This window comes from Piliocolobus tephrosceles, chromosome 4, assembly GCF_002776525.5.
Source record: "Piliocolobus tephrosceles isolate RC106 chromosome 4, ASM277652v3, whole genome shotgun sequence".
Classification (NCBI taxonomy): Eukaryota; Metazoa; Chordata; class Mammalia; order Primates; family Cercopithecidae; genus Piliocolobus; species Piliocolobus tephrosceles.
In genome coordinates, this window is record NC_045437.1 from 149,401,525 (window position 1) to 149,415,385 (window position 13,861).

A 13,861-nucleotide genomic window follows, 5' to 3' on the forward strand; every position below is an offset into this window, starting at 1 on the left:
GATAGATAGATAGATAGATAGATAGATAGATAGATAGATAGATAGATAGATAGCAGGGCTGTGGCTTGCAACTGTAGTCCCTGTTACACCGGAGGCGAAGGCGGGAGAATTGCTTGAGCCTAGGAGTTTGAGGCTGCAGTGAGCTATGATCATACCGCTGCATTCCAGCGTGGGCGACAGAACAAGAAAGAAAAGAAAGAAAAGACAGATAAGAGAGAAAAGAGAGAAAGAAAGAAAGAAAGAAGAGAGAAAGAAAGAAAGAAAGAAAAAAGAAAGAAAGAAAGAAAAAAGATTTGATATAAACTCACCTGAATTAACGCACGACTGTCTTTAGAAAATACCGAATCACCTGACAGCAAAAGGGGCTCGCTTTTTCCACCGCTCTCCTGGCTGATGAGCGTGTCTGCATAGTTGGGCTGGGGTAAGATCGGGTGACTCTTGCGCGAGTCCGAGGTGAGGGAGACCTCGTGGGAATAGGTCTGCAGGAAAGCTTGCACCCCGTCCACGCCCACAAAGTGCGACGCCAGCGCTCCTGTCAAGCTGCCTCCTGAAGCCTGCAGCAGGCGTGACTTGTGCCAGCGCCGCAGCCTGAGCGCCAGCAACAAGATGACGAAGGCCAGGAAGACGCAAGAGACCGCGGCCACCGCCACCACCAGGTACAGCGTAAGGTCTGAGGTTTCAGAATTAACTGGAGACTCGAGGCTGCCGAGGTCCGCCAGGACTTTGGGGATGCTGTCGGCCACGGCCACCGTGAGCGTGACGGTGGCCGAGAGAGGGGGCTGGCCGTGGTCCTGGACAGCCACCACGAGGCTCTGCTTGAGCGCGTCTCTGTCCAGTAGGGCTCGCGCCGTGCGCACCTCGCCCGTGTGCAGCCCCACCGCGAAGAGCCCCGGCTCGCTGGCCTTGAGCAGACGGTAGGACAGCCAGGCGTTCTGGCCCGAGTCTCTGTCCACCGCCACCACCTTGGTCACCAGGTAGCCGGGCTCTGCGGAGCGGGGCGCCAGCTCCACGCCAGTGGAACCATCTGTGGGGACGGCGGGGTACAGGATCTCGGGCGCATTGTCGTTCTGGTCCAGCACAAACAGACTCAACGACACGTTGCTGCTGAGGGGCGGGTGCCCGTTATCCCGTGCCATCACTTTCACTTGCAAGTCTCGCAACTGCTCGTAGTCGAAGGAGCTCAGCGCATACAGGACCCCAGAGTCGGAGTTGATGGACACGTAGGACGATAGGGGTGCCCCTTGGACAGTGTCCTCAGCCAGGGAATAAGTGATCTGGGCGTTCTCCTCACAGTCGGGGTCGTGGGCGGTCACAGAGACGAGGGAAGCTCCTCTGGGATTGTTCTCTGGGATATAAGCGGAATAGGAGGCCTGAAGGAAGACCGGCGGGTTGTCGTTGGTGTCTGCCACGTTCAGCGAGATGTGAGTTTCCGTAGATAGGGGCGGGGTTCCCCGGTCAGTGGCGGTTACTGTGATGTTGTAGCTAGGAACCTGTTCCCTATCCAAGACTATGTCTGTGACTAAACTATAGTAATTTCCGTACGATTTTTCTAATTTAAAGGGCAGATTTCCTTGGATGAAACAGATGACCTGTCCGTTTTCCTCAGAATCTTGGTCATTTACATTTAAAAGGGCAATTAATGTCCCTCTGGGAGAGTTTTCGGGAACCGAGCTGGCGAGAGAGGTGAGGACCACCTCTGGGGCATTGTCGTTCACGTCCAGAACAGTGATCAGGACTTTGGCTTGCGCAGAATATCCTGCATTATCCATTGCTTGCACTTCCATCTGGTAGAATCCTGACTCCTCGTGATCCAACTCCCCTATTGTTGATATTGTCCCTGAATTACAATCTAGTTTGAAAACTTGGGCCGCCTTGTCGTCCACATACCGGAAGGAATACCTCACTTCCGCATTGACTCCTTCGTCAGGGTCGGTAGCGTTGACTACAAGCAGCTGAGTGCCCACGGCCAGATTCTCCGGAACGCTCACGCGGTACTCGGGCTGGGCAAACGCTGGCGCGTTGTCATTCGCATCCAGAACCATCACGCGGATGCGCGCGGTGCCTGTGCGCACCGGATCGCCCCCGTCCGAGGCCGTAAGGACCAGGTGGTGAGCAGCCTTTTCTTCGCGGTCCAGGGCGCGTTCCAGCACCAATTCCGGGTACTTACTACCGTCGGCTCCATTTTGCACGATCAGGGAGAAGTGAGTATTCGGGCTGAGCTCGTAGCTCTGGAGAGAGTTCTTCCCAATATCCGGATCCCAGGCGTGGGGTAGAGGGAACCGCATCTCAGTGGCTGCGTTTTCACTGATTTTTATTTCTAATTCACTTTCACGAAAATAAGGCGCATTGTCGTTAATGTCCCTTACTTCTACTTCTACTCTATATATTTTCACTTTATCCTCAACCAGAATGTCTAGATTTAATTGACACTTGATGGCCCCCATACAGAGCTCCTCCCGGTCTATCCTGCCTGCCGTGACCAAGCTGCCGCTGCGCGGGTTCAGGGCGAAAAGCTGCGTCCTACCTCTGGGAACGATACGGACTCCGCGCTCCGCCAGCTCCCGGGGCTCCAGCCCCAGGTGCTTGGAGATGTCGCCCACCCTAGAGCCTTTCTCCAGCTCTTCCGGAACTGAATAGCGTATCTGGATGCATCTGGTCTCCCACAGAATCCCCAGGAGGATTCCCAGCAGGACCAGACCTTTGCAGTCCCGGTGCAGTCGCTCAGGAATCATTCTCATCTTCCTCCAGAATTATTTTCAATTCTGCCCTTAATCACTGAAGTCAGGAGCAGTTCTTTCGCCCCTAGAATGGGACAGTTTGGAAGTCAGAGCTCCTCCGTTGTTTCCTCATAGTCCCAGAGATGGTTCATTCCTAGCTATCTGCTTTGTGCTTCAGGCGCGTGCAAGGCGAGCAGAATCTCCGCTTTTCTCTCCCCGATTGGTGAACAGCGGCGCTCAGAGTCCTAACCAATTACTGCACAATCTTGAACTTCCAGAAAGGATATTTCGTTTTTATATCTTAAATAGCTCCACCTACTGTTCTTCAAAAGGGGATGGAAATCTACAGTATTCGCTTTAGAAGAAACTTCAGTGAGCTTTTTTTTTTTCCCCACCCAATGAGCTTTTTTTTTTTCTTTCCCAGTGAGCTTTTAAATGAATTGGAAGTTTCTATAAACAATGATTTTAATCTTATAATTTTAGTGCATCTGCTTTGAGATTACTGTTCCCCCAACACACCTATTATGGGGGATGTCTCTCGAGGAGTTTCTCTTTTTTTGACATATCATATAATAGAATAATTTAAACTTTCTGATTCAGCTATAATTTGGGGAAAACGTTTTTAAATAGATTCCTTGAACAAACCTGAATGGAGGGATTACTTTACTAGGTTGTTGAAATTTAACGCTTAAAAATCAAATTTTCATGATAATATGGAAACCTAAAAATGAGATATGTGATTGTATACATTATCAGAATCACACTTAACAAGAACCCAAGTGAAAAAGAAACATTTATATTTTTAGCATAAAGTGGAAGTATTCCAACTTGCATTGACTGGAAACAATAGAAGTACTACAGGATTCTATTAATACATTATATTTCAAAAATACTAAGTGTTGAGGAAACTTAGTAAAAGAAAATTGGTAGTCCAAAGAATAGTACAGACTTACCTTTCCCTGGGTAACTGACCTAATTGTAATTACTGAGAATTACTGGTAATACTTTTGGAAGCTCATCAAAATATAGGGAAAAAATTCTGCCTAAGAAATAACTGGCTACTGTACTTTCATGAGCATAAATATTTATACTGTAAGGATAAGATGTTTGCTAGGCATAAAATAAAATACTATATTTTAAATTGGGGAGAAATATTTAGGTAGCTGTGAGAAAAGATCAAACGCAAAATTGAGTTTTCTTGAATTATAAGAATCACAAGTAAACGTAACTGAATATTATCAAATCATTACCATGTTCTTATTTTTTTAAGCTTTTTTCTCTGCCAGGCACAGTGTCAGGCAACTGTAGTCTCAGCTACTCTGGAGATTGAGGTGGGAGGATTGCCATAACCCAAGAGTTTGAGTCCAGCCTGGGCAACATAGTGAGACCTTAATCTCAATTTTTTTTTTTAAAAAAAGCATTTTCTCCATTTTCTCATGCATTTCCCTCAAAATTTATAGTTAATGGATTAAATAAAAAGCCTTATATATTCAAGATATTGATGTCCCAAGAAACACCACAGGAAAAAAAATTTATCCTTCAATTAAAATATCTCAATGACAGCAGTATCCTAATACCCACTTCTCACATGTGTGTGTGTGTGTGTGTGTGTGTGTGTGTATAAAGAATGTCTCCGGGCAGGGTGCAGTGGCTCACACCTGTAATCCCAGCACTTTGGGAGGCCAAGGTGGGCGGATCATGAGGTCAGAAGATCGAGACCATCCTGGCTAACAAGGTGAAACCCTGTCTCTACTAAAAATACAAAAAATTAGCGGGGTGTGGTGGCGGGCGCCTGTAGTCCCAGCTACTCGGGAGGCTGAGGCAGGAGAATGGCCAAAACCTGGGAGACGGAGCTTGCAGTGAGCCACTACACTCCAGCCTGGACCACAGAGCGAGACTCCGTCCGAAAAAAAAAAAGTATCGGGTAAAAATGGTCAAAATACATGAAAGCTAATAATGAAACTCGCCCACACAGAAAGGAACAGGAAATATTAAGAGTGGGCAAACAAACCTGAAGCAATAGTAGATATAATATGTTTAAGATTTTCTTGCCAAAATATTGGTTTGAAAATTAAACCACACCCATTTGTAAAAGAAAGACATTCATTGGAACTCAGGTGAGTAGGAGCAACAGAGTTAGAGCTTATCTTATTATTCTCTTCAGTGAAGCTTGCTACCAGAGAAACTTTATTAGAAAGATCTTGTGGGGGGACTGTTTCTGGTGTCACGGTGAGAAAATTAAATCTTCTTTTTCTAGAATCCAAGGGAACATACAGATTGCAGGAATAAAGCAAAGTTTCCTCATTGTAGCTGGGAGAAACCCCGGTCTAGTCTTAGAACACAGGCCAGGGTGAAACCAACCCCAGGCAGAGGGGCTGGACAAGGCGACTGCCAAAATCACTGCAAGGAAGAAGAGCATAGAAATCAAGGCCAAGGCCACGACCAAGTAAATCTGCAGCTTTGCCTGGGAATCAGAGGCCACAGGACCGTCAATGAGGTCTGGCAGTGCCTTCTGCAGGCTGTCTGCGAAGACTACGTGAAGTGTAGCGGTGGCAGAGAGGGGCGGCTGTCCTCCGTAATGCACAGCAACCAGCAGGCGCTGTCGGGCCGAGTCACTGTAGCCCAAGGCACGCGCAGTGCGCACCTCGCCCGTGGGCAGCCCCAGGCTGAAGAGCCCGGGCTGGATGGCCTGCAGCAGGTGGTAGGACAGCCAATCTTTGTGTCCCGAATCTGCGTCCAACGCCACCACCTTGGTCACCAGGTAGCCAGACTCTGCGGTGCGTGGCACCATATCGAAGACTGTGGAGCCATCGGACCCCAGCGCGGGGTACAGCACCTGCCGCACATTGTCATTGAGGTCGCCCACCAACACGCGCAGGCTCACTTTGGCACTGAGCGCAGGCGAGCCCTGGTCGTGGGCCTGCAGCTTGAACTCCAAGGCGCGCAGCTGCTCGAAGGCGCGCACGCGCAGTTGCTCGTGTTCGAAGGCTCGCTGTGCGAACACCACCCCGCTCTGTGCACTCACGGACACGTAGGACGACGGTGCCCGCAGCTCCAAGTCACTGGTAACAATGGAGCAGGAGACTTGGCCATTCAGCCCTAGGTCCAGGTCAGAGGCGCTGACTTGTGTGATGGAGGCTCCAGGAGGGTTGTTTTCAGCCACGTGGATCCCGTAGGAGACCTGGTGGAAAGCCGGAGCACTGTAGTTGACGTCACCAATGCATAGGGTGATGCTTGTGCTGGATGAGAGCGGAGGCTTGCCCCTGACAGTGGCAGTGATGGTGACCTTGTACTCCGGGGTCCCAATCCAGGGTCCCATCTGTTACAAGCTTATAGTAATTATTGGCGGAAGATTCGATTCTAAAAGGAACTCTTTCGTTTATGAGGCATGTAACCTCCCCATTTTCTCCCAAATCTTTATCATGTGTTTTGAACAGAATGATCGCCATCCAGAGTTCTGCAACCTCAGTTACAGAACTGGACACCGAAGTAAAAACCACGTCTGGGGCGTTTTAATTCTCATCTAGGATTTCTAGTATAATTTTACATTCGCTGGTCATGTCTCCACCATCCTTCGCCTCTATGCTCATGGTGTAACTGCTATAAATTTCGAAGTCTATTAAGTCTTTGGATTTAATTTCCCCATTTTGATGGTCTAGCATAAACATATTTCCAATATCATCTGGTAGGGATTTGAAAGAGTAGGTGATCTCTGCATTGACATCCTCATCCTGGTCAGTGGCTGTCACCTGTAGTACACAGGTGCCTGGGGGCACATTCTCTCTAAGGTTGACTTTGTATACATCCTGGCTAAAAACTGGGGCATTATCGTTGCCATCAGTGACCTCAATTTTAATTGCAGCAATGCCAGTTAGGACTGGGTCACCCCCATCCACCGCTTTCAGGACCAGGAGATGAGAGCTCCATCCTTCCTGGTCCAGGGGCTTCTCCAGCACTAATTCTGGAGCATTCTTGCCTTCAGTCTTGTCCATCATCAGAGAGAAATGTTCATTAGAGCTGAGCTGGTAACTGTGGAGACAGTGAGCCCTACATCTGCATCTATAGCAGATTCCAGGCCAAACTGAGTGCCTGGAATTGCTAGCTCATTGATTTGTAAAACAATGCTATTTTGGGGAAAATAAGGTGGATTATCATTTATATCTTCTATCATCATATTTATGTGAAAAACATTTAGAGGATTCTCTGCTACAATCTCTGAGGGTATGACACAGGATTTTGAGGACAGAGTGACTCTCGATCTATTCTGTCACTCACAAGAATGTTCCCATTCTCCGTGTTCACGGTAAAGTACTGTTCCTCTGTACTAACTCTAAGGTTTCGGGTCAATAAATCCTGAACATGCAGCCCCAAGTCCTCAGCAACGTTCCCCACCACCGAGCCCCGGACCGTTTCTTCTGGAATAGAGTAGCGGATCTGATCCGAGGGCACCCCCCAGAACAAAAGTAGCAGGAAAGGGAAGAGTATTTGCCGCCGCTGGGTCCTGCTTCTCTGCTTCACCCTGTTTCCCATTCTTCCCGTGCGTTGCTGCAGTCTCCGACGTTAAGAGAAAATGTTCCACAAAGTGCTTTTAAAATATTTACTTCCACACATAGAAAACTCAATACCCCCAGTTTGAGGGCACCCCAATCCGTAAGGAATCAGATTTGCGGGAGCAGAAAGTCCAAGTCTTGGCCTCTTTCCTTTTCGACTTTCTTCTGTGACTGAGCAGAATATAGTCCCGGTAGATCCCAGGCTCCAGCTCTTGCAGCACATTGGCCAACAGCGGGGCTCTGAGTCTATTTAGAAAACTGCACCGGGAAGACTTTGCTAATTCAATAGGATTCAGAATTTAGACAGATGTGTTGGATTAATGTATAGGAAACTAGACACTTTAAGAGTTTTGGTAGTGACTATTTTCCAATGCTTACTACCAAAGAAGACTCCTTAGAGGTGGGATCCTATAGAACAGTCATTAACCTAGTAAAGAGAACTTAAACGTTTGTTTTTTTCTTTTGTCTTCTTTCCTTTTCTTTTCTTTTTTTGAGATGGAGTCTCGCTCTTTCGCCCAGGCTGGAGTGCAGTAACACGATCTCTGCTCACTGCAAGTTCTGCCTCCCAGGTTCAGGCCATTCTCCTGCCTCAGCTTCCCCAAGTAGCTGGGACTACAGGCGCCCGCCACCACGCCCGGCTAATTTTTTGTATTTTTAGTAGAGACAGGGTTTCACCGTGTTAGTCAGGATGGTCTCTATCTCCTGACCTCACGATCCACCCACCTCAGCCTCCCAAAGTGATGGGATTACAGGCGTGAGCCAGCGAGCCGGCCCAAGTTTGTTTTTTTCTAAGCAGAAGCAATGCACATATTGGAAGAACTAGGCAAAATCTTCTCTCCTGATGTACAACAAAAACAATGTGGGAAAACATCCCCACCAAGTGGTATGGGAAAATTTTGACCAGTATGAAATGATATGCAGTATTATTTTCAATCTGATGTGCAGATAATTTTCCTCTTAGTTTTATCAGAGAAAACTGGAGGAGCACTGAAAGCTACATAGGGCATATTCAGAATAAAGATAGCCAAACCTTTCTTATCACTTATAAAAGAGGTTTCTGAAAAGGATTATTAAGTGTTTTACACTTTAATCATAAAGAGAATATAAAGGTATAGCCTAGTAGGTTGCCTTAGGAATTTAATAACATGAAATGTGAGGGTGTTTTATTTTTATCCTCTATTTAATGGAACTATATGTTATACCTTAACAGAACTTTATCACTACCTCCAAATCAACATAACCGTCTTAATATCACATTTCAAAGCCAACCCTTCCTTTTTGTTCTCCAAGATCTTGGGTGCAAGCTCCCAGTTAGTTTAGATGAGGTTTTATAATATGGAACAATCTCCTTTTCCCAGCCAAATACCTCATATCCTTTTTATTTAGTTCCAGTCAAAGTACAATGCCTTACGTCCATTTTCTCAGTTTGGAATTCCACAAGTATAAATCTTATCCCTAGATGCTCAAAATACCCCAACATTTTTCTTGACTTCAAGACAAATGTAGGCATCTATTGGAAGACTTGCCTTTCCTACAGTTGAAATTATTTTTTCTGCACGCCCTAGATAGTCAGTTTACAACTAATGACATAAGGTAAATTCCTAAATGAGAAAAATAAACTTGAAAGGGAACATAAATACACAAGTAATTTGGGGCAAATACCTAGAAGTGATGCGAGAGTGTTAAGTGAATTGATTATGGAAATGATTCCTGTGATGAAAAACCCTAGATAAGTCTCTTTTCCTCATTTGACTTTCCTAGACATTGCTTCAGATAACATGTATGTCAGGCAACTAACAAGCTTCAGTAACAAGTTGGTCTGAATAAAAGAACTGAATGTACTATTTGCCATAAGAAAGACCTTATAAAGGAAAGAAAGAAGGAATCTATGACTCCCAAGTACACTGAAAACGAACAAAAAATAGCCAGAAGGATACTAGCTAAATCAGTTTCATTACAGTCCAAATACCTTCCATCTATTTATATATTCACAAACTATTCTATTTGAATAAATCTATAGACATCTTTAGCACATTTGAAAACAGCTTTTTGAGAAGCACTGAATCAAAATCAAGTCATTTCTATATATGGATTTACTACATTTAAAAGCCTTCCATACATACAAACGCAGACACCAAAGTAAAAGAATAAAAGGAAATAATACCAGTTCAATAATTCAATTATTTCCTCAGAACAGTCAATGCAACTTCACCATAGTAATGGAAAAGATATCTAGAGCTTTAGAAAAAATGTCATCTAAATTTTATCTCCCAAGGAAATCCAGTAGTTAAAAGCGAGTCAATATGTCTGTGTTGATAGGATGAAGAAATGAGACAAAGTTGAAATAGTCAACAGGATCTAAACATATTACCAGCCAACAAGAATCAAAATAAAATTGCTCAGAGAAAAGCTTACATGTGTAAGTGTGTGTGCGTGTGTATAGATAGATAGATGAGAAAGAGAGCTAGAGGGAGCATGCTATTAAATCAACAGGATCTAAATTTGAACATTAGCAGTAATAGCAAATAATGGTGGAATATAACTACAAATCAGTGAAGGCACTGCAAAATTGAAATGGAAATAAAAAGTGTTTGTGAATCATTAATTTGTATCTATATATAGTAAATTGATAGCCTCATACACTGATAATAGAAAAATAATACTAAAATTCAACTTACTCCAAACCAAGCCAGCATAGTTGAATGGCCCCTTTGAAATCAAAAGAAAATATGCCAGGACTGAAAAATGACTTTCACAAAAACGTTCTGAAAGATTATGGTAATCTTATGAAAGGCAAAGTAAAACTCACATGTATTGCTCTAAATATAAATGAACTAAATATATGCCGCCCCCCCAAACAGTTTTCATAATAGGCTCAAAAAACATCTCCTTAAAAGCCTTGTGCCAAGACACCAACAATTAGGAGGCAGAGAAATAAATCTCACCTGATTACTTGTCCGGTCACATTTGCCTAAAATGATAGCTGAGTCTTCAGCTATCAAGAGTGGTTCGCTTTTCTCACAGCTCTCTTGGCTGATGAGCGTGTCCCCATAGTTGGGCTGGGAGAAAATCAGGTGACTCTTCTGCGAGTCCGCAATGAGAGAGACCTCGTGGGAATAGGTCTGCAGGAAAGTCTGCACCCCGTCCACGCCTACAAAGTGTGAGGTGGGCATACCTGCCAGCCCGCCTTCAGAAGCCTGTAGCAGTCGTGACTTATGCCAGCGCCACAGCCTGAGTGCCAGCAGCACGATGACAAAGACCAGGAAGATGCAGGAGACAGCGGCCACCGCCACCACCAAGTACAGCGTGAGGTCTGAGGTTTCAGAGTTAGCCAGAGACTCGAGGCTGCCAAGGTCCGCCAGGACTTCGGGGATGCTGTCGGCCACAGCCACCGTGAGCGTGACGGTGGCCGAGAGAGGGGGCTGGCCGTGGTCCTGGACAGCCACCACGAGGCTCTGCTTGAGCGCGTCTCTGTCCAGCAGGGCCCGCACCGTGCGCACCTCGCCCGTGTGCTCCCCTACCGCGAAAAGTCCCGGCTCGCTGGCCTTGAGCAGGCGGTAGGACAGCCAGGCGTTCTGGCCTGAATCTTTGTCCACCGCAACCACCTTGGTCACCAGGTAGCCAGGTTCTGCAGAGCGGGGCGCCAGCTCCACGCCAGTGGAGCCGTCTGTGGGGAGGGCGGGGTACAGGATCTCAGGCGCATTGTCGTTCTGATCCAGCACGAACAGGCTCAGCGACACGTTGCTGCTGAGGGGCGGGTCCCCGCTGTCACGTGCTATCACTTTCAGTTGTAAGTCTCGAAACTGCTCATAGTCGAAAGATTGTAGGGCATAGAGAACACCAGTGTTGGAGTTAATAGAGACATAGGAGGACAGAGGCACCCCCTGGACAGTGTCATCCGTCAGAGAGTAAGTGACCAGGGCATTCTGTTTGCTGTCCGGGTCGAGGGCAGTCACTGAGAAGATGGAGGCACCCCTGGGGTTGTTTTCTGGAATATAGGCAAAGTAAGAGGAGTGAGGAAAAACAGGAGGGTTATCGTTGTCATCTGCCACATTCAGCCAGATATGAGTTTCTGCAGACAGAGGCGGGCTTCCCTGGTCTGTGGCTGTCAACGTTATATTGTAGCTCTGGACCAACTCCCTGTCCAGCACTCTGCTTGTTATCAATTTGTAATAATTTCCATAAGTCTTTTCTAATTTAAAAGGCAGGTGGTTAGGAATAAAACAGGAGACTTGACCATTTTCTCCAGAATCTTGATCTTGCACATTTAGAAGAGCAATGACTGTACCTGGAGGAGAGTTTTCCAGAACTGAATTAATAGAAGAGGTGATAGTTATTTCTGGAGCGTTATCATTCACATCCACAACAGTGATCAACATCATCGCAGTGGTAAAGAGACCTCCACCATCTTGGCCTTGAATTTCCATCTCATAGAATCCATATTTTTCAAAATCCAGAGATCCCCGTACTAGAACTTCTCCAGTTTGTGAATCCAATTGGAATATTTCAGAAGTCTTGCTTTCCATGTTCCGAAATGAATACCTTACTTCCCCGTTGATTCCCTCGTCTGGATCCGTTGCATTAACCACCAGCACCCGAGTTCCGGAGCTGATGTTTTCTGGAACGCTCACGCGATATACGGACTGTGTAAACATTGGGATGTGGTCATTTACATCGAGGACCACAACACGAATGGGAACTGAGCCCTTTCGGATGGGATCGCCTCCATCTAAAGCTGTGAGGAGGAGCAGGTGAGCAGCCTCTTTCTCTCGGTCCAGGCTTCCCTCCAGTACTAGCTCTGGATTCTTGGCCCCATCCATTCTGCCCCGCAGTTGCAAGGAAAAGTAACTATTAGGGCTGAGCTGGTAGCTCTGGAGGGAGTTCACGCCCACATCTGGATCCCTAGCATTAGGAAGAGCAAATCGCGCCCCAGGAATTGCGTGCTCACTGACTTTTATCTCCACTTCGTCTTCCTGGAAGCTGGGGGCGTTATCATTAATATCGATTATTTCCACCTCCACTCCGTAAATCTTCAAGGTGTCTTCCACGAGAAGTTCCATATTTAAAAAACAGGAGGACACCGTCTCACAGAGCTCCTCCCGGTCTATCCTGCCCGCCGTGATCAAGCTGCCGCTTCGCGGATTCACAGTGAAAAGCTGTGTCTTCCCTCTGGAGACGATGCGGACTCCGCGCTTCGCCAGCTCCCGGGGCTCCAGCCCCAGGTCCTTGGAGATATTGCCCACGAAGTAGCCTTTTTCTGTTTCTTCGGGCACCGAATATCGGATCTGCCCGGCCCGGAACCCCCGCAGCGTTCCTAGGAAAATGCACAGCAGCACCAGCCGACAGCGGTCCAGGCGCTGTAGCCGATTTGCCATGGCAGGCTCTAAGCCGATATTCCGCGATTTCTCGAGCTGGTTGGTTGTGAATCGGTTTATGTATCTATGAAGTCCTAGGCCGACTGCATGCAAAATATATCAGAAAGCGCAGGAAAATACTTCTAAGCCTCCAGTGAGTATCCATCTCATTCTGTTTTGTGTGGTAGAGGCGGGGGAGGGAGGGACTCAATAGCGCGCAGCTTCCCATTCCCTGATTGGTGAACAGCGGCGCCTAGAGCCCATTTTTATTATTGCAACGACTAAGAAATTCCAGAAGAAATGATTACGCTCACCTCTTCGTGAATCACACATATTTGTACATCTTAAAAACGATTATACACAATGCTTATATTATGTGATGTTAAAACTTTACCAAGAACACCCACGAAAGGAGTAATTATTAAAAGGACTTGCTTAATTTTAGAGAAGTTTTCAAAATATTACTGGAGCTGAAAACTTGTAGGTTATAGTTGGTTCCAATTGATTTTAACCGACTGAAAAGAACATTTCTGGAAGTGGAAATAACACGGTCCCGATAAAATCATCAGGTAGGATGCCTAACTATAATTCTTTTTTTTTTTTTTTTTTTTTTTTTTTGAGACGGAGTCTCGCTCTGTCGCCCAGGCTGGAGTGCAGTGGCCGGATCTCAGCTCACTGCAAGCTCCACCTCCCGGGTTCACGCCATTCTCCTGCCTCAGCCTCCCGAGTAGCTGGGACTACAGGCGCCCGCCACCTCACCCGGCTAGTTTTTTGTATTTTTTAGTAGAGACGGGGTTTCACCGTGTTAGCCAGGATGGTCTCGATCTACTGACCTAGTGATCCGCCCGTCTCGGCCTCCCAAAGTGCTGGGATTACAGGCTTGAGCCACTGCACCTGGCCGCCTAATTATAATTCTTACAAGTGTTCCTTTATTGAGTAAATGGAACACTTGAGGAAAATTGAATAACATCAGGGTTTCAAGTAAAATACCATGCCATGAAAATATACCTGTATTTTGTATTTTTAACTAAAAGGTATTTTATTTCATAAAAAATGTCACCAGAGATTACCCATGTAGATGGCCTTAAAATGTCTTTGAATAGTAGGAAGATTGAGGCATTTAATTTAAACTTTTGTTTTAACAATGATAACCATAAATTTGACCTATATTTTGGGAACTCTATGAAGAGGTTATCTAGAATCTTAAAATAATATCACTATATTGGAATATATTGGTATA

General features: G+C 46.1%; 1 protein-coding gene across 13 annotated transcripts in view; it reads right to left on the minus strand.

The window, feature by feature from the left end:
- Positions 1 to 13,861, minus strand: part of LOC111526968 (protocadherin gamma-C4) — a 178,115-nt gene that overhangs the window by 85,154 nt on the left and 79,100 nt on the right. The window contains exon 1 of one of the 13 annotated variants that reach the window (XM_023193058.3): positions 10,213 to 13,199. The exons of 11 other annotated variants lie outside the window; for them this stretch is intronic. In XM_023193058.3, coding sequence (XP_023048826.1) covers positions 10,213 to 12,642 — 2,430 coding nt within the window. In that variant the 5' untranslated portion in view covers positions 12,643 to 13,199. Of the gene's footprint in view, positions 1 to 308; positions 3,291 to 10,212; positions 13,200 to 13,861 lie in introns of those variants that run through there. One more of the 13 variants, XM_023193059.3, reaches the window with a different exon arrangement.